The 19,185-nt window shown below is 52.2% G+C and overlaps 6 protein-coding genes across 6 annotated transcripts; 1 reads left to right on the forward strand and 5 right to left on the reverse strand.

The window, feature by feature from the left end:
* Nucleotides 1–168: 168 nt before the first annotated feature.
* On the reverse strand, nucleotides 169–1,440 carry CkaCkLH20_09254 (putative class IV aminotransferase; the record flags this gene model as incomplete). The annotated part of the gene is made up of 1 exon (XM_038891969.1): nucleotides 169–1,440. One exon carries the CDS (start codon nucleotides 1,438–1,440, stop codon nucleotides 169–171), a length of 1,272 nt encoding a protein of 423 aa, XP_038742902.1.
* Nucleotides 1,441–2,356: 916 nt separating this feature from the next.
* On the reverse strand, nucleotides 2,357–4,127 carry CkaCkLH20_09255 (FAD binding domain-containing protein; the record flags this gene model as incomplete). The annotated part of the gene is made up of 2 exons (XM_038891970.1): nucleotides 2,357–3,791; nucleotides 3,841–4,127. The coding sequence occupies 2 exons, from the start codon at nucleotides 4,125–4,127 to the stop codon at nucleotides 2,357–2,359; spliced, it is 1,722 nt and encodes a 573-aa protein (XP_038742903.1).
* Nucleotides 4,128–7,976: 3,849 nt separating this feature from the next.
* CkaCkLH20_09256 (uncharacterized protein) lies at nucleotides 7,977–9,455 on the forward strand (the record flags this gene model as incomplete). Its single annotated transcript, XM_038891971.1, has 7 exons — nucleotides 7,977–8,130; nucleotides 8,201–8,226; nucleotides 8,283–8,319; nucleotides 8,374–8,467; nucleotides 8,516–8,675; nucleotides 8,728–8,831; nucleotides 8,888–9,455. 7 exons carry the CDS (start codon nucleotides 7,977–7,979, stop codon nucleotides 9,453–9,455), a joined length of 1,143 nt encoding a protein of 380 aa, XP_038742904.1.
* A 172-nt stretch (nucleotides 9,456–9,627) lies between these two features.
* Nucleotides 9,628–10,524, reverse strand: CkaCkLH20_09257 (uncharacterized protein; the record flags this gene model as incomplete). Its single annotated transcript, XM_038891972.1, has 2 exons — nucleotides 9,628–9,728; nucleotides 9,789–10,524. 2 exons carry the CDS (start codon nucleotides 10,522–10,524, stop codon nucleotides 9,628–9,630), a joined length of 837 nt encoding a protein of 278 aa, XP_038742905.1.
* Nucleotides 10,525–11,522: 998 nt separating this feature from the next.
* Nucleotides 11,523–12,692, reverse strand: CkaCkLH20_09258 (uncharacterized protein; the record flags this gene model as incomplete). The annotated part of the gene is made up of 1 exon (XM_038891973.1): nucleotides 11,523–12,692. One exon carries the CDS (start codon nucleotides 12,690–12,692, stop codon nucleotides 11,523–11,525), a length of 1,170 nt encoding a protein of 389 aa, XP_038742906.1.
* A 1,269-nt stretch (nucleotides 12,693–13,961) lies between these two features.
* On the reverse strand, nucleotides 13,962–15,921 carry CkaCkLH20_09259 (arginyl-trna synthetase; the record flags this gene model as incomplete). Its single annotated transcript, XM_038891974.1, has 2 exons — nucleotides 13,962–15,584; nucleotides 15,640–15,921. The coding sequence occupies 2 exons, from the start codon at nucleotides 15,919–15,921 to the stop codon at nucleotides 13,962–13,964; spliced, it is 1,905 nt and encodes a 634-aa protein (XP_038742907.1).
* Nucleotides 15,922–19,185: the final 3,264 nt, after the last annotated feature.

Below are 19,185 nucleotides of genomic sequence, written 5' to 3' on the forward strand. Positions count from 1 at the left end.
CCCGGTCATTGTCCGATCACGGCTTCCGGGCAAAGCTGCCTTCGAATCACTGACATCAGAACACGAACACCGTATCCGAATCCCCGCGGAAAATGATTTCTTGCATTCAAAGGTGGTAATTAAACGACATTCGCTGCTTCGTTCCTATCTCATCATCTGCCTCCGAGTCTACTCAGCTTGTATTCCTTCCTGAAGACCCGACTTGAGAACGGCAACGAGCCTTTCCACATCATCCAGGTTATTGTAAAACCCAAAGGATATCCTAATGCCCGAACGGAATCTGGTTGCTACAATACCGGCCGCAGTGAGATGACCAAGCCACCGAGGATCATGAAGTCGAAGGACGTGGAGGTGCGGTGCGTGGTGCCCCCTCTCCGCAGGCCCCACGATGCCGATACCGAGTCCAGCACAAGAACGACGGAGAGCGTCGCCGAGCTCGTATAGATGGTTCTCTACGTTCTTCGGGCCCATCACCTCGAGGTAAAACTCGAGAAATGCTCGTGCTGCAACCGCTGAGATGAAGCTCATGTTGGCGTGCTCGTACCGACGAGCGGTCGGGTGAAAGACTATTGGCTCTTCTGAAATCATGAAGTCTTCTGAATCATTGATGCTACTCACACCTCCGTAGCCGACGAGTGGAGGTGTTGGGTCTAGCTCTTTGATGACGGCAGAGTCCACGTAGAGAACGGCGAAGCCTGTTGGTGTGTTGAGGCCTTTATGCAGGCTAAATGCTGCAGCCGAAACTCCCAGAGCTTCTACATCGACACCGGCGAATCCGACCTGCTGGGTCAAGTCTGCAAGGACATGGATTCCTCTGGGTCTGTAGACAGAACAGACATCAGCGATGTCATTCCATTGTCCGCTGTGGAACATGATCGAGCTCAGACCGATGGCTTTTGTTCGATCGTCCACATAAGGCGCAAATGTTTCTGCTGTTGCAGCAGCAGGATTCTCCGGGTCTGTTGGTACGAGTCTGACGTTGAGTCCACGGGAACGAAGAGCCAGCCAGCCAAAGGCTTGGTTTGGGTGTTCGCAGTCGAGAATGACCACGTTATCCCCGGGATTGAATTTCAAACCGTGAATGAAGCTTCCAAGTCCCTCAGTCGTGTCGCGAACAAAGGCGATCGAGGATGGCTCGGTGTTGATGTACTGGGCCAATAACTTGCGGACTTCCTCGACATCTTTTCTCCAGCAGGACTTCGGCGAGGGGTGGTGAAGTGACTCGGAGCAGAAGCGGGAGATGGCTTCGTTGACGATGAGATTCGATGGCGGCATAAAGCCGGCATTCAAGTGCGTTGTCTTGCCGTCGCTGACCAGGGGTACCAGACGGCGAAATATCCCAAAGTCGGCCATTGAGTCTTTGGGAAGAGAGTCCTTCGGGCCTTTGATGGGATCCAAAGGCTCCGCATTAAATGATCTCTGGGTGCTTAAAAGAGCCATATTATCTGATATTAGAGAATGTTAGACGTGATGGGAGGTATCATATAGCAACACTTTTCTCGGGGAGTCTCTCATTCATATTATATCCTACTTTCCGCTGGTTAGTAAATCCCGTCTCACAGCGATGGCTCCCGGAGTTCGATGCCCGTTGTTAGAAAATTTGGCCCACGATGCTAGCTTAACAGATGATGCAATTAGTGTTTTTGACGTGCGACTTCGGACGCGAGAACGAACCATCAGACTTGTCGTCAGGCAAACTCATCCGGGCGCCGGCGGCGGTGTCCTGGCGTGATCAACTCCGGCCGATGAGCACCGGTGGTCCACAACGGAGTTGCAAGTCCACCCACTCAGAGCACGCTCCTGGGACCCATGTTGCCATTTCCGGTCCTCGCGATCCTCGGACTTTCAACTCCATGGTGGAGATTTACGGACGTGGCTGGACGATAACTTGGGCCGAGCTCATTGCAGTGATCAGCTGCATTTGCCAGAAATTTCATTCATGCGGAAGGGGCAATTAAGAGGTCTTTTACGTGGCAGAGGTCTGCTTTTGTGTGTGTTTTGCTCAAGGAAACCACGACTTGGTGGATTGGCCAGCGACCGTTTTCCATGAGGCCAACTGTTTCTTCGCGGCCAAGAAATCCAGCCATTGTAAGCCGGTAAAAAAAGCAAGACAGTGGTCCCGAGCTTCCACTTACTGCTCTTTGAAATCAGCGAAACCCGCGCGGAGCAAAGTGAATGAGTGTTGATTTGTCTCGTTATTTGATAGAATGTCTATGTCACGCCTCTCCGGAAGACGCCATTGAAAGGCAAACAAGCATGAAACAGCACGGACATCATGGTACTTATAGATCGAGCAGATAATCTTGAACGAATATTTATCTTTGATTAATGGCTAATACTATCAATCTCCCCAAGCTCAGACGCGGCACATCCTGCCGTCGTTGGCAACGCTCCACTGCTCGCTGCCAACTGCGTTGCGAGCGTAGAAGAATCCCTCGGGATCCCACTTCTTCTTGAGGCACAAAAGAGAGTTGTAGTTGCTGCCGAAGAACTCCTTCTGGAAGTTGGGCTGCTGGAAATCGGCCTCGTTCATGTAAGCACCGCCGGTAGGGGTGAGGGCCTCGATCTCCTTCATGATGACGTTCGTCATCAGATCCTGGTTGGCGACCATCTCCTCCCAGGGAGCAGTGAAGTTCCAGACCGTGGTGAGGGTGGCGTGAACGAGAGCGTTACGCCAGGCAGGGGTGACGGAGTTGGTGTCCTTGTTGCCGAACTTGCCAACATCGGTACCGACGCCGATGAACGTCGCGCCCTTGGCGGCGACGCTGCGGGAGAAGGAGCCGATCTTGGTGATGTCGTCGCGGGGGATGAGGCGGCCGCCGTATTGGGCGATGCCGACCTGGATGTTGCCGATGGGCAGAGGTCCGAAGTACTTGTCGTAGTGGCCGTAGTAGCTGTCGAAGTCGGAGTAGGCGACGGTGTACTTGATGCCGAGACCGTCGAGACGGGCAACGAAGGGAGCAAGGATGGTCTTGACCTCCTCGGAGGTCTTGTTGAAGGCGTTGAGAGGAGCGATCTGGAAGAAAGCAGCGGCAAAGTAGTAGACAACCATCGTCTCGTTGTCGACCATACCAGCAAGCTCCTCGTGGAAGGCGTCGATAGCGTTGAAGAAGGCCTCGTTGTCGTTTTCGGCAGCTTGGATGACGAGAGTAGCACCGCCAACCTTGGCATCAGCGTGAGCCTTCACAGTCATGGAGGTGACGACGCCCCAGTTACCAGGGCCACCGCCAGAAAGAGCCCAGAAGAGGTCGGCGTTCTCGGTCTTGGAAGCAGTAACGAGAGTACCGTTGACGGTGACAACCTCCCACTCAAGGACGTTATCGGCACTCAAGCCGAAAGAGGTAGAGAGGGCAGAGTGACCGCCGCCCTGGGTGTAACCACCGGCGATACCAACAGTAGGGCACTCTCCACCAACGACGGCAAGACCGGCGTTGTGAGCGGCCTCCATGACCTCGAAACCCTGAGTGCCGGCGCCAACCTTGGCGGCCTTGCCGGTGTAGGCAGTAGTGTCCCAGTCGACGATGCTGACGCTGTTCATGTGGTGAGTCCACACAGAGAGAGCTCCAGCACCGGTGGAGCGACCGAGGTAGTCATGGCCGGTGTTGCGGACGACAAAGCGGATGTTGTGTTCCTGAGCGAAGGCGATGGCGGCTTGGACGTGCTCGGGTGTTGTTGCGTCAACAGCGTAGACGACGTAGTTGCCCAACAAACAAGCGCGAGACTGCGGTTGGAAGGGGTCGCAGCTCTGGTTGGCGAAGAAGGGAGCCATGATGGAGGAGGAGGACTCCATGCTGCACACATATTAGATCATGCTTGCTATTATTTGGCAGCAACACTTACTGGATCTCGGAGTCCTGCCACTTGCTCTGCAGAGTAGCGCAAGTGGCGGCATCGTAGGTGGGATCATGGCAAGGCGAGCCCAGAGGGACGGTAGCGATCAGCTTGCCACCGACGGTGGTGTTGAGGGCATTCCACGTTTCCGTGGAAGGCCAGCAGCTGTCACCAGGGAAGCACTTGCAGTCACCGGCAGCGCGCTCGGTGAAGGAAGATGCCAGGCCGGTGAACGGCTGGTTCGGGGCGGCGAGGGCGGCGCCGGCCAAGGCCGCTTGGAGGACAATGCTCTTCATCTTGACTTGGGAGGGAGGAGGGGGAGAGCAAACGAAAGGACAACGCGCGAACGAGTGAGACACAAGATCGGCACGTTAGACGGCTGGGAGAGTAAAAGAGAGTGAAATGCCGCTGGATCCCTTCATCAAAAGAGAGTTTTTTTCTGCTCGCCGATGGCCAAGGGCGGCCATTTTAGTACGATGCGAGTCTGCATCTAACCCGGCCCCCCGGGACTACGGCATGGAGGTTCCATTCCCATATCCTAGGGGAGTCGTTTCCCGACTGGGATGGCGGCGCCGAGATTGAGAGCCTATAAGACGACTTCGCCTCGCGAACTAGTGGAAGTTTGCCGCGTACGGCCTGACTTGATGCTGATGAATCCATCCTGCTCGTAGGGGCATCTTGATAGAGGGATAAAGAGACCAGCATCGATGCCAATGCAGCACCGCTTGTGGCTGAACTCCTTGGCCCCCATGCCTAGACTCATCCTTCGAGGGGTTAGGTGTTGGGGTTTGTGGAGCCGGAACGAGGACATTACCGGCCTAGATATCGACTAGATATCAGGGGTGATGGATGTCTCGGGAGTCGGTCGTTGAGTTGAGTGTCCGCTTCACATTGTTGTCGCCTCGGGCGGCGGTGTTGTGCCTCCAACGGACCAACTCCCACATTTTCCAATTGAATCAGGGCCCGGCCAAGGAGTAATCCGTTCTTATGGCATGATGGTGGAATCTGGCCCAGGCTGGCTGACCTCGGTGAAGGTCCACGCCGCACGTTTGCGTCGTGCCAGAGTCTTGTTCAGCGGGACCTCGAGCGGGTGCAGATCAAAGGAGTCAGGTGCCCCGGCAGATAAAGCTTGGCCCCTTCGCTTCCGATCAAGCTGCTGCAGAACTCGCAGGAGTTCCTTGCAGACTGCCGTTCGCTTGCAGCTTGAGACGCGAACCGCCATGTTGACTCCAACGGTTGAGGTTCTTGGTGAGAACCGGCCTGGATGTCTCGTTGGTGCGGATGAAAAGTTGCACTGAAGAAATTCCCGGACTTTACCTCGGCGTTTTTGAGGACTCTGCTATGATCGGGCGCGACCTGGGTCGGAAATTGAAGCTGCGGGGATCTCTTCAGCAAAGTCTATTCGGACCCTCGTCGGCAGTGGGGAGTCTTCTCACCATCGTATCCTTGTCTCTTAAAAGAGGATCTCTAAGAGGCCCCTCATCTTTTCTCAGGGGAGCTGCAAGGGCCTCGTCGCGGTCCAACCAATGATTCGTCATTTGCTGTCGAAGATGAAATCTTTCCAAGATTCGGTTGAAGCCGCATCGTACGAGGCGCCACATGTCGATAACTGGGGGGAAGGGGATGGTTACGAGGCAGCAAGCGTCAGCTTCGGTGTATCTCGATCAGAGCAGTGCATCTCTGATTGTAGATTTATGAGAATGTTGCATCTTTGACTAAGCGTCGCAACTCCAGTTCCTGGTTTTGGGTGACATAGCTCGCCGCAGTTTGGATTTCCAAGGATGTGCTTCTCTTGGCCCAACAAATGAGCCGGCCATAATCGATGACCGAAACATTCGTCCAAACTTGAGATGTTCGAGGATTTGTGTTTACGTGAAGTAAACAAACTTGATGAAGCATTCAATCTGATATCTCGACTGGATCCGCATCATCCACGATCATCCATGACGAAGAAGAGATGGCAGGAGTTGTGCGAGTTGAGACTTTATGCAAGGCCAGAGAAAACTCGACTTCGCAGCACAGACTCTCGTCCCGTCCCGACGACTCGGTCCACATTACGCCTGGCCAGGCCTTCCTTCATCAGCCTTCGGATCCGAAAGCGACTTGAACAAAAGATCATGTTGTTTTCCCTACATATATGGATTCCAATCTCCCATTGTCAAAGCGCACCGAAAAGTTCAGGTCACACGGATCAACTCCATTCCCTTGATACCTTTGTCCACGTTTAAAAGCTAATTTTCTTGGCTCCGCAGGACCCCGAGAGGTGGGTTGTCCCGGAAGACCCTGGGGGAACTGGTTTTCTGGAGACGCCCTTCACCTGCAGGCTGCATCTTCACCCTGTATACTCACCTGAAAAGCGGCATCCTTGAGAACTTCTGGAACTTCTTCTTCCTCGGTGGACCGGCAGAAGCCAGGGGAGAAACAGGCGAGCCAGTCCGGCTTTCGCGGTCCCACGTGGTGGCACAGCTGTCTTTCAACCAGTTTTCTTTATCTTGGCTGCTTGACGAACAAGAAAAACCCAGACTTCACAACCATGGAACATCACCACCGTCGACTAAGAGCCGTTGAAACGTTGCAAACACCATTCCCTCAAGGAAGAACCTTCATGCTCTCAACCTGCTTGTATAGGGATAGCATGTCGATACTAGAGCAGACGAACTTTACCACACATGGGCAATTGCCCGAACCAGCATGTCTCGGACAGGGATATCCTCGTATGCCACACACACTCAGAACTGAGTTGTCGTCGCGACACAGACCAAGTCGGGCCACCTCGGACTGCTCGAATCCACTGCGCGAGCTACAGATTGCAGGTCTGCCAGGCTAGACCTAAGTACAGTTAGGTCGCCAAGTTGTCAAAATCCCCGGCTGTCACCTTCGCAGCTGTGCGCAACAATTCTTCAACGCGCCATTCTAGCCCCCAATATGATATATCACTCCCGTGTTGTCAAAAGTCCAGGAAACTGGGAGGGACCTGTCACCGCGTTTGGTTTAGATTGAGGCTCTTCGTGCCAGTATCACGACTGGGCGGTACCGAAGTCGTCAGCTCGGGAGAAATCCGTCATCGGGACTCGAATTCCATCGCCGCCGCCAGTTACAGTCGTTTGCAAGAAATCCTCCCCCACTGCGTCGTCCGAGTGGGAGGCAACAAGTTTTCCATCGCCATCATCCCTGGGCCTGCGCTAATTAGTGCCGCGTACAATTCAATATGGTGCATAGCACGCCCAGGGGACCTGCAGGGTTCCGGCGTGCCGCGGCCAGCTTTTCTTCTAGAACCCTAGATTCCTCGGTCAGGCGAAGGCTTCGAAGTGACTGGTCGCAACTGAAGGTGTTTTGCAAGATGCAGGCCGGGGCCGGCTCGTCTCCAGGACGCTCCTGAAATGCAACATCGGCACGGTCTCCGGCGGGGGTTGAGGAAAGAGGGCTTGCCTCGTACCCCGTATCCCGCCCTCGTGGCTCTCCCAAAGTCCTCACCAACATGCATCTTGCGAGCGAGAGTGGGCGCCTGGCTTGTTTTCCTTGTCGATGATCCGAGGGATGAAGCCGGAGGAGAAGGCGCAGCCCACATCTCACACACATTCGGCATAGAAACCTTACAAAGTTCGTCCTTGCAGCCGGCTTGGCCGTTACTGGAAGTGTGATATCTTGTCTGTTCTCCGACAGGGGATGGCCTCTCTCGCCCAGATGCTCGGGACTGGCGCCATTCCAAGACGTTGGGACCGAAAGCAAGGCATGCACAAGAAGGGAGAAACTTTGAACTTTGATGAAGAATATTAGTCCTGTTATCTCCCATGCCTTAACCTCCACTTCCCCCCATCTTGGCGCACATATTGATGGGCTGGTGAGAGCAACACACAAAACTCGTCTGATGAAGTTATGAAGGAAGACCTGCCCAGATAAAGCGGTCTGAAGCCATCTGGGCTCCGCCACTCCGTCCACTTCCCGTCTGGTCCTTTCCATCTTCCTTCCCCGACCTGCTAGGGTGACGCGTCGGTTCGATCGGCTAGCTAGCAGCTGCTTCCCACCCTCCCGTGCATCCTTCGCACCTGCCCTGAGGATATACCACCACAGACACTCAGCCTTACCTGAAGGCTCGAGCTTCCATCGACTTGCTCCAGAAGAGGTTATTCGGAAGGTCGATCACGATGAGTGAATCGTGGACATACAACACCCCGCCTGGGACGGACTCCGATGGACCCAGAATCACGGCCATTGCTTTGGTTTTCACGGCTCTGTCGTTAGTCATCATGTCTCTACGACTATACGTCCGCTTGGGAATGCTGAAGGCAGCTGGGTCAGGTAAGCATCAACAACTCCATACTTTGATTCCGACCTCTAAAGGAAAGCATACTGACGTTGGTTCTTGCAGATGACTGGGTCATTATATTCACCTGGGTAAGACAACTTCTTGAGAAGGTTCCATGGACAACACCCTAACCATGCCACTTCAGTTTGCTGCTTGCGGATTCTCCGTTGTGAGCGTCTTGCGTAAGTTCTTGTCATCACCCGTCTCTCTGTTGAATGTTCTGACGAGATATAAAGAGACAAAATGGGGTCTTGGACTCAAGAAGTTGTCCGACATGCCGGAACAGAATCTCTTTGACTTTGGTCTTCTGCAATATGCCGGAGCTCCATTGTAAGTGTCCCGAAGCATCAATTTCCAGGCGAGTCTGACGAAACGCAGCTATATCTCGAGCATCCTTGGGTTCAAAATCAGTCTTCTGCTGTCCTATCTTCGATTTATTCCCAAGGGTATCTACAGATGGTGTACGTTCGCAACCATCGGACTGTGTATTGCCTATCACATTGCTTTTCTGGTTGTTCAGCTCAATCTTTGCACGCCGGTAAGTATCTTCTTGCCCATCCGAATTGAAGTTCAATGCTGACCCCTCGCAGATCGCCAAGCAATGGGATCCTACGATCACGAATGGCTCCTGTATTCCAGGAGTTCCCTTTTACACCAGCATGGCTGCCTTGACGATTGTCTTCGACATCATTGTGTACGTCTTGTACCTTCAACCGCCGTCTTTCCTCGCAGCTGACACATCATCAACAGCATGTTCCTTCCGTTCCCCGTTCTCGCCACCTCGAAGATCCAGAAGCGCAAGAAGTTCGTGCTGCTCGGCCTATTCGGTCTCGGCGCCTTCATCACCGTAATCCAGATCATCCGCATCCAGACCGTCCACTCCCTCGCCAACTACCTCGACTCAGCGCCGCTCATCATGTGGTCCACCATCGAAAACAACCTCGGAATCATCGTCACCTGCGTGCCGACCCTGGCACCCTTAGTCAAGTACTTCAACGAGAAGAGCAGATCAGGGAGCAGGAGCAACAAATACGGCGGAGCGAGCGGCTACGGACGCAGTGGCGCGACGGGCCAAGGAAACGTCGGAAGCAGATACGCGCTGCAGAGCTGGAGACCCGGGATGAACGGTATGCAGCCGTTGAGCAGCGGGATTGATCGCAGCGAGGCGGCGGTGGACATCGAGTCGGGCTCGAGGAGGGGAATGGGGAAGAGTTCTGATGACGACAGCGCGGATTATCACCTTGACGCGCCTGTTATTGTGAAGAAGACGGAGTTTGTGGTCACGAGCAATCCGAGGGAGCCGGGGCAAGCTGTTTGAGGGATGGAAGATGATATTTCCTGTGTGCTTATGAATGATACCTACTTAAGAACTAATCTTTGAGGCCGGTTGCTAGCACTGGCAGCGCGGGCCGCATGTGCTGCATCACACGAATCTCTCCCTCATATTCATTTGTGCCAAGGTTTGGTAAAAGCCAAATAAAGAAGCGGGCTCAGTAATTGTGATAGTCGTCGATTCTGACCCAGTCATCCCCATTGATAGTAGCGTCGTTGCCTTCACCATTGGGGACGCCATCATTACAATGGTCAGGGTCTGCGGCATCCATAGTCAGTAACACGGACTTCTCAGTTCTGGGCCCAACCAAGCACTTACAACCATCGGATCTCTTCGAATCTCCATCTTGGATATCTTGGATGCCGGAGTCGACGTCGGTGATGTCCGCCAGATCCAGGTCATCGCGAAGCTGACGGACATGCTGCAGCAGGAACTTGATATCGCGGACCAGCTTGTCGGCGTCCGCGAGTAGTTCGTTCACTTTCTGACTGCTGGGTCCGCTGAAAGAGTTGGTGTTCTCGGGATAGACGGCGGCGGGAGTGCGATCCGGCCCATATGGGCTGGGGGAAGTGGTTCTCGTCTCGGCGAGGACATAGGAGGCGCTGTTCCTAATGGTACTGTAGATGTCGGAATGGGGGTGGTCATGAGCACTCTCGCTAAGGTCGTCTAGCTCGTCGTCGTCGTCCTCCTCATCCTCCTCCATGAACTCGGCAGCCTCGACAGCCTTATCGACCTCTCCGTCGTACCAAGTCTGGAAGCGGGAAAAGTCCTCGAGGTGATACCTCCAGGCGTCACAGATTCTGGAAGCCTCGCGCCAATGCTCTTCGCAGACGTTGAACCCAGCCGCAGGGGTCAGCAGGAGGTGCGAGGCAGCTTTCAAAGGCGACATTTCCGACAGCTTATCGAGGCACCTCTGCTGGCGGCGAGCCGATTCCGACGAAAGAGTAACCCCGCATGGTTTCTGGGTGATGTAGTTGTGGCCGAGGCAGGTCGGCTTGTTAAGGGAGATTCCGAAGACGAACTCCGGGTCCCACATCTTGGTTTGTGAAGCCATCGTTGAATAGGAAGTTTGCCGAAGACAGGATGATATGAAGTGAGAATAAATGCTGACTGGAACGCACTTGGAAAACTTGCGTAGGATTCTGCTGTCGCGGACTCTTTGTTGGTTCTGCGAAATGGATTGCCAGAGAGGATGAGTGATAAGTGTTGGGTTTGTCTGATGTGGTGGGCTGGAGGTGCCTTTAAATTCCCGGGTGATCACATATCTCCGAAGTCAGCCAACCCTTATGAGCGGAGGAAGATTTAGACATCATCTATTCCGTGGGTGACCAGAACTATCCATTCCTGACCCTGTTTGTTTAAGAAAAAAGAAGACCTTGCAGGCCGCGAGGGTTGGGGACCTTGATCTCCGAAAGCATTCTTAAGCAGAGACTTGCATGTTGAAAGACAAATGGTGATCTTCGGTGTAGTTCTTGGGGACAACATGAAGCAGAATAGCATTGAAGCGGTTTGCACTCTTTCTCTAGACTTGCCTTCATGTGTATGGACGAGCGCACCGGAGACTCCTTAAGCTTGAAGCCTGGGGTTATTAGTCAAAGGTGACAACCTTGGACAAGAAGAAAAGGACAATGTGAGCTGAATAAGGTACCAGAGACGGGTAGAGTTCAAAGACAAAAGACAAAGACTTGGATAAAGACGACAATGGCAGAGCCTAGAAAGGGCTCATGGCAAGGACGAAGGACGTCAGTCGCCACTGAAAGGCAGAGGAGACGCATAACGAAATGGAAAGACAGAGAGAGACCACACATGAAGAAAGCGATGGATTGAGACTCAAATTGCTGAATGCTAGTTTTGCTGAGGTAGGTAGGCAAAGTTCTAGAAACTCCTGACTATTCTACAACCTCCAAAGCGGTTTCCTTATGCCTTTATGTGGTTCGCCGTCAATAAGACAGGAGACTCCCAAATCCTTAGAGTCAACCAAACCAATGAAAAATGTTCCAAACCAATGCAAAACCAAGTACTGCCGTCTTTGAAGAGCCCTGAAAATCCATTCTAGTGGCACTTGCGAGGGCCACCAGCAGCGCGAGGTTGTATTCCAATCTTGGGGCTGATTCGCTCTCTCTTAATGATGGTGGTGCCAGATTCGCCAACCTCGATTGAGCCCAAAGTCTGAACGTCGTCCTCGATAGTCTCGACGACGGTGTTCCTCTGCGTGCGAGAGTTGGAAGCCGAAGGTTTCGTCACGCGGCCGCCCCGGACCGCACGAAGCGCGCCACAGTCGTTTCCCACGAGCTGCTTCATCTCCTCGATCTTCTTCCGAAGCTCTCGACCTTTCTGTGTGTTTCCCATAGCTGCAGCGATCGCTTCAAAGTCGCCAATGTTACTAACGTCAGGCTCGGCGGGAGGAGCCGGGCTGTTGATGTTGGGGATTGCATTGACGTTGGCGTGGGTGAGGGGCGCGCCGCTGGTGGTTGCAACTTCGGGAACCAAGGGGGGAGGAACGGAGGCCCGGACCTCCTCGTCATCGTACAGGGCGTGCCGGGCGTGGAAGTTGTTGCCAAAGTGAAGCATGTCGGAGTTCTGCTTGACTACGAGGTGACGGAAGATCTCGGTGGGATACTTGCCACCATTGAGGGCGACGACGGTGAGTACGTCTCGCTGGGTGAGGCGGTTGTTGTCAATGATCTTGATGAAGATCTTCTTGTAGAGAACGTTGTCTTTGAGGTTCTCGCGCCAGAAGTTGGTCTCGAGGTCCTCGAGGATGATCTCGAGCAGCTGAGAGTCGACCTTGTTGATCATATTGCGGATGAAACCCCGGGCGTCTCTGATCTGGTCCTTGAACCAGTGGTGGTTGGCCTCCAAGATGGCTTTGTCGATCCATGCCTTCGTGCCACATCTGAGAAAGAGGTCATCGAGGACGCGGTTGTATTGGCCTTCGTACTGAACGGGCAAGATTGCCTCGAGAGCAAGGAAGTCAACGAGGTCGGGACGGCGTTCGCGGTCGGGGAGGTTCTTGTCCTTCAAAGAGTTGCAGAGAGACTGGTAGAGAGTGTTGTCGGAGATGCAGCGGCGGAAAGCATTGGCTTCAATCCGGGACTTGATGCGACCAAGCAGCGCCGGAGTGTACTGAGCCTCCTGTCGAATGCTGTCTTTGGCCTCGGCAACGCGTCGAATGCGCTCATCTTCAGCGATGATCGCGGTTCCTCGGTCGCGACGGTCCATGATTGTCAGGTTGATAGAAGCTTCGATTGATTCGTAATGTTGTGAGACGAGGCTGCTGTTGGTTGAGAAACAACAGTCCCTGCTGAAAGCCGGTGTGTGTATGTGTAGAGGTTTGAGGGAGGTTTGGCAGCCGGCCGAAGTAGCTTTTATGCGCCAGAAGTTTGAAATCAATAAAAGCGGAAGGAGCTGGCGAGGTGGTTGACGCAGGTGAAAGTGAGGTTGAATGCGAAGCAACCAAGAAATCTGATCAATGTGTTTGTGTTCAAAGAGGGAATGGTCTTGCGCAGAAGGTAGCTGGACAATTGTGTTGCGTCGCGAATACCGAGCGGACGGAGAGTACGAAAGATGCCGAGCGCGTTATACGAACAGAAGCAAAAGCTCCGATGGGCAAAACTGAGAGTGATGAATGTGAAGGTTGAGGTGAATCATCAAGAGACGCGCCCGGCAGACGACAGTCGTGGAAGGACCGATCTAGGCCCAACAGACGCAGGAACGACGGGGAAGGACGCCGGCGTTGACGATAGAGTAATTGTCCGAAGATCAACCAGAGAAGGGCGTTGTTGTGGTTTACTCGAAGAGTGACTGGTTTGTTTTGGTGATGTGCTGTGTGTTGGGTTGAAGTTGTGGTGGGATGTGGAGAGAAGGATGGGTGGCGTTTTATACCACTAGGAGAACGGAAAGATAAAATCGTCCTTGGCTCCTTCCGGATTTTTCTTCCAGAAATAATTTGACGTAGAAGGTGGAATACGTCAAAGATGGATGGGAGAGGTGGGAAGGGGAGATCCAGCTGAGCGACGACGACGACGCCGGACGATCGTGGGGAGGTGCAAACGAGACGGCTGGCCACTGCAGGCACTCGCACCGAATGTCTAGCTTACTTGCGCGACGGACATGTTAGATTTACTTCGCCACTGGAAACTTGCTGTTTATGGGAGCAATAGATCATCTTTATTCCCAGAAGACAGGCTGCGCAAGTAGGCATCTGCCTAGTGCTCTCCGGCGGAACTGGTATACTGAACCGCAATAATCGGGTTGTCATACTTGAACTGCTACTTTTACGTATCAAAATCTCTTAAAAAGCAATCAACGCTTCCAAATGTATATTCAACTCGATCATCAGGTCGTCAGCTCATCAGTTGGCCATGTAGGACAAAGAACACAAATTGCCCACTGTTCCAAGTCATTTTCTTCCAGAAACAAAACACCAAGCAAGCCAAGATCCCCAAAAAGCAACTAATGCAAAAAAAAAGACCAGAAACCAAGCAAGACTCAATTTGCCAAAGGGCGGATTCCCAGAACCTTCATCCCATTCTCGAAGACTTGTCTCGCATTCTCATATAACACTGCCCTAGCAAGATCAACTTCCGGTCCACCAGGGGCTTCATTGTCTTCTTCCTCATCCTCGTCCTCGCCCTCGTCAGCGTCGAGGCACTCGATAAGTTGCTCTACAAGTCGATACAAGAACGCGAGCACGGCAGAGGGCTCCAAAGATTTATATGCGGCATTGATGACATCCGGATACTGAGCCATCAAGCGCAAGAGATTGGTGTACTCTTCCTCCTGAAGGTGGGCGTAGTCGACGTCCGCCAGAGCCGTGGGATCTCCTCCGAGTTCGTTCAACACCAAGCCGAGGCGGGTGTATGCCAGCTGGAGACCGGCGCCGGTATCGCCCTCGAACTCGGTCATCTTCTTGCTGTCGAATGAATAGCCGTTGCTACGCTTCGTGTGCATGTCTTGCGCGATCAGGGATGTGATGCCAAAGGGCTCTGCGGCGGTGGGAGGGGCTCCTTCTTGTTCGGCCATGGCGGCCCGGACAGCGGTCGCACATTGATCCAACATGTCGCCGAAGAGATGCGCGTTTCCAAGTTGTGCCGAGAGACCCTGAAGCTTTCCGAAGCCGACGTGCTGAAGCTTTTTAGCAAGGTCGACATGACCCATGAGCTCGATAGCCTTAGCGACGCGGGCGAAGTGGGCTTCCTGATCTGAAGTGACGACATAGATCATCTTGTCGAATGCATGCTTCTTGTCGAGGTCGAGAACATTGGCGATGTCTCGGAGCAAGTACATTGTTGTGCCGGTACGATTGCGCAGCACCGCGGTGCTGAGACCCTTGGCACCATGCTTCTTGAAGTCGACGATCCAAGAGCCCTCACTCTCTTCGAGGACGCCTTTGTCTTTCAGGACAGCCTCGACCTCGACGACGGACTCGGATGTGACTTGAGACTCGCCGTGGTACTCGTCGAACTTGATGCCGAGGCGCGCGTATGCCTTGGTGTAGTCCTCGATATACACATCGCGGAACTTCTTCCAGAGCGCCATCGCGTCGGCGTCGCCATCCTCCAAGCGCTTGGCAACGGCATCGCGTTCGGCGTAGATGCCTTGTGATTCGATCTCGGCCGTGCTCTTGTTGTCTGCCTTGGCTTGGTGACTAGCTTCGAGCTCAGGTTTGAAGGCTTCCATAATCTTATTGTAGACGCCGAGAAGGTGTCGGATGGGGTCCTTCTGGAATTCTTCCTCGGAGCCAAACTTCTCCCAGCCGACGGAGAGGAGGGCAACTTGCTTGCCCCAGTCGCCGAGATAGTTCAACCTGACGACATCCCATCCCATGCGCTCGTAGAGGTTGGCGATGGCAGCGCCATTGATGGTGCTTCGGAGGTGCCTGCCCTCGAATTCGCTGGCAATATTTGGAGAGGAAAATTCGACGATGACCTTTTGCCGACCGGAGTCTGGTGCTGCAGAGTCTCGAAGACCAAACGACTCATCGCCTCCATAGAGCTCTTTGCGATCGGCAATGAAGGGAAGGAGAAGTCTGGGGAGGGTGAAGGGGGAAGAGAAGATTCGGATGTGGATTCCGTCGACGAAAGGGAAAGTGTACAGGGGAGACTTGGGAAACTACGCAAATCATGTCAGCATTTTGGTTAAGCAAAGCAGAAAGAATACAAGATACCTTGTCGAGGAAACTGGCCGCAACTTCTGCATTTGCTTTAATCTTGAGTCGAGGCAGAATGATCGCCAGATCACCCATGGAAATCGTCCCCGTTGTCTGAACAGCCTCGTATGCGAGCGCGGGGTCGCATTCCGCGACTTGAGCCACTATCTGGGCTATGTATGATCGATAAATATCAAGAGGGCGTACTAGAACGTCGGCGACCGGGAAAGAAGGGAGAGGGGTGTCGAGACTCAGCCTCTCCAAAGAAGACTGAAGACCGCTAATTGAGAGAGTCGCCATGGTGTGTGATTGCGATTGTGACTTGCATCCCTTTCTGCACTGCGTATTTTGGTGCGTGAGATGAAAGGGAGAAAAGACGTTATCAGAAACGACGTGGGAATCCCGGACACCTTCTTCAACGGAGGCTGAGCTTTACCTCAGATCATACAGTGGTGTGGTCGGGCATGAAGCTTGGTACTTCTCGACGAACGCGGCATGACGAGATTGGACATGAGTGCAGCTCTCAAATCTTTTTATCTTGGCCAGCATCGAATCAAATGCATGGTGTATTCGGGTACTTTTCTTGTTCGTTGGAGAATATGAGCTAACGTGATGATAGGTCGCCTTACTTTCGCACCGAAGAAGTGCAGGTGTAAGCATGCATGTCTGCCAAAACACGTGGCAGCCCTGATGTCAGTTGCCCGAAAATTTGAGAAAAGATGAAATTGATTGCAGAGGCTCCTATTCATTTCAGTCACTCATCATATCTAAAATATATTAAAAAAACGTCAAGGTGACTATTTCAGAATAGTCCAGCTCCACGAGGATGCCTCGAAAATGTTCAGGAGGAATCATCATCTCAGCTGACCTTTGCTCCGGCTTCTCATGCTACCACAACCGTGGTGGACTGCGAAGTTACTTGGGCACCCCATTGATTAGTTCAGTGGTGGCTATGGCTCCAGGCTCTATTCTAGAGGCAGTAATCGTGGTAAAGAGTATCACACAAAGGACATTTGCGTTCATAACTGTGTCGGTTCATCGTCATGAGAGCACACACAGAGTTCTTCCAAGACCGTTTGAGCCCTGCAATGTCATCGTAGCCAGAAAATGGCGGCTGTACCGACAGACAGTTGCGACATCTGTGGCCCCGGGCTTTGAGAAGTCTTCGTATCCATCGGAAGGGGAAAATGAAGCGTATCATTGTGGCTCATAAGATATACCGATGCCCATGAGTTGGGGCTTTATTCCAAATCTTGTTCATCATGGATTCAACCAGACTATGCTCAGTTAGATGTGTGACGCTTCTGCACATGATGATTTACACCGGTCTCCTCAATGGCGTGCCGTCCAGAGTGAGGAAGTAATTGATCTCCGTCGCCATCAAGAGTTCTCCTACCCAACTGTATTCAATTTGATGAGCATGGGACACCATCAAATGCACCAGATTTTGTCATTTCTGGTGGTACAAAAATCATCTTTGTTGCGTCATATGATGTTGGTCGCATCAATCTGATCTTCTCCTCGTGCTCTTTGGCCTATTAAGCATCGGTATCCTGGCGCTTTCACAGCACAAAATGAAAGTAATATCTAGATGTTCTTGAATTCTAATCGATATTGTTTTGTGCTGCAACTTGCTCATGATAAATCTGCACAGTCTGGTCTCCAGAACCCACGAAGATAAGGACGTGAACACCATTCCGACCCAATCGCGTCCATTGTTCCTCAACACAGCACGACATTGGGAATGAGGCCCTCAAAGAGCTCAAAAAGACTACTCTGAAATTCAATTTCTCATCTCGCTGACATGTAGGGTAATGACTGGAATATTCGATAATTTCTTGATACTAGGTTTCGCCTGGGATACTATAGTCTATCCGGCCATCTCCATTGACTCATTTGATTGTACCCTGTTGATGCAACTTATATGACATACAGATAGACTCGATCTTGTTAGTATTCGAAGTGCGATGTGCAAATAGCACCATTGATATGAACTTTTTCGACGGTCAAAGAGATTTTCGTGATACATGTCTGGCTCTAGAGTCATCAATGCTTAGTAGACTGCCGGCGCGGACGCCTTATGCCTCTTAGAGGATTAAAGCAGGCGTTAAATACTACAACAACAACAACAACAACATAGAGTCATCAATAAATGTATTGGGCCATTTTTTCCGTGTCAGATGCAAAAGGTAAGCAGAAACCCAGTAAGAACATGTTCGCATTCGAGAACGACACTTTTTCTTTGAGCTTATTCAGCTGCCTCGAAGCTGAGATTCTGACAGAGGGAGATCGAAGTCGCGGTTGGCCATGCACATCCTCCCTTGCGACCTCGCGTCGAGAATGGTCGCCATCTTGCCTCCCTGCACCTTCAATTAGACGAGCAAGGCGACAGACCATTCTCGATATCTTTTTGAGGCCTGGTGCTCCTCAATTTCGAAAAGAACAGAATGCGTCGTTTTCCTCTAACGTGTTTTGATGTTCGGATCATGATCGAAGCTGTCCAGTATGTTCGAAATTCGACAGAACATGAGTCTTCCCAGTCATCAAAGATTGTCTGTCTCTCAAGGAATTTATTCCGCCGACGAAAAGAACGTCCGGATTGATGTTCGCTTCGTAATCTGACTGCATCTCGTCTAATAATACTCGATGTAAATCGATGAGAAGATGAAGCCTGGACATGTTTAACGTCTTTTACTCTCCAATTCGAACGGCAGTAGTGATGGTACCTAATAAAAGCTGTGACGGCGATTGTCGTACTGCATTGTATTGAGCAGTGAATCGCAATTTAGACTTGTGTTTTGTCCACTCTGCAACGAGAACATCTGGCGTAGCTGCAATTCGGGCATGGATCTACCATAACGTGCATCCCTCCATGGCCACAAAAACACTACAATTGGTCAGAAACAACAGGTAACAGAACTCGAAATTGCCCCAATACGCAGATATAGGCACTTACGCAGGTCCACACGAAGGCGTACTTCTTGCGGGGGGGCTGTGGGTGAACAGCATCGTCAGCCCATGGATGATACGTCGCAGGAGCAAGGGATAGTTAGTTTGGCTTCAATAGTAGACACTCATACCATTTTTTCTTCGAAGGGTAGGCACAGCCTTTGTGGAAAAGCTGCACAGCAGCCCGTTTGGTTTATTGCGTGGCTTACGCTTCGCGCAGCTCTGCTGCACGGCAGCTTCGGTCGAAGGCCACGCCGTTGAAGCCCAAGGGCGGGCGGATGATGAGGTTGTGAGCAGGAAAGGGCTTAAGATCGATAGAAGAGTATCGCACGGAAAGAATTCAGCCTGTTGATGAGGCGAATCAGTTGGAAGGTTCAGTTTTAATGTGATTGAGGGAAATTTTGGTTTTGTGTAATTGTCGAGGATGCTAATATATTAGTGACGTTCTCTGTTGGCGTGTTAGGTCTCAGCCTCTGCACCGTCCGTCTCACCGCAACTCCTGCTTGTTAAATATATAGAGCAACCAAGGTTTTCCGCGGTCTTCTCGATTAATTAAGTATTACATCTCGTTCTGTGTGGTTCGGCTTGATTCATGAGGAGGTATTCATTCTTATG

The sequence above is a fragment of the Colletotrichum karsti genome (genome assembly GCF_011947395.1).
Source record: "Colletotrichum karsti strain CkLH20 chromosome Unknown Scaffold32, whole genome shotgun sequence".
In the NCBI taxonomy this organism is placed as follows: domain Eukaryota; kingdom Fungi; phylum Ascomycota; class Sordariomycetes; order Glomerellales; family Glomerellaceae; genus Colletotrichum; species Colletotrichum karsti.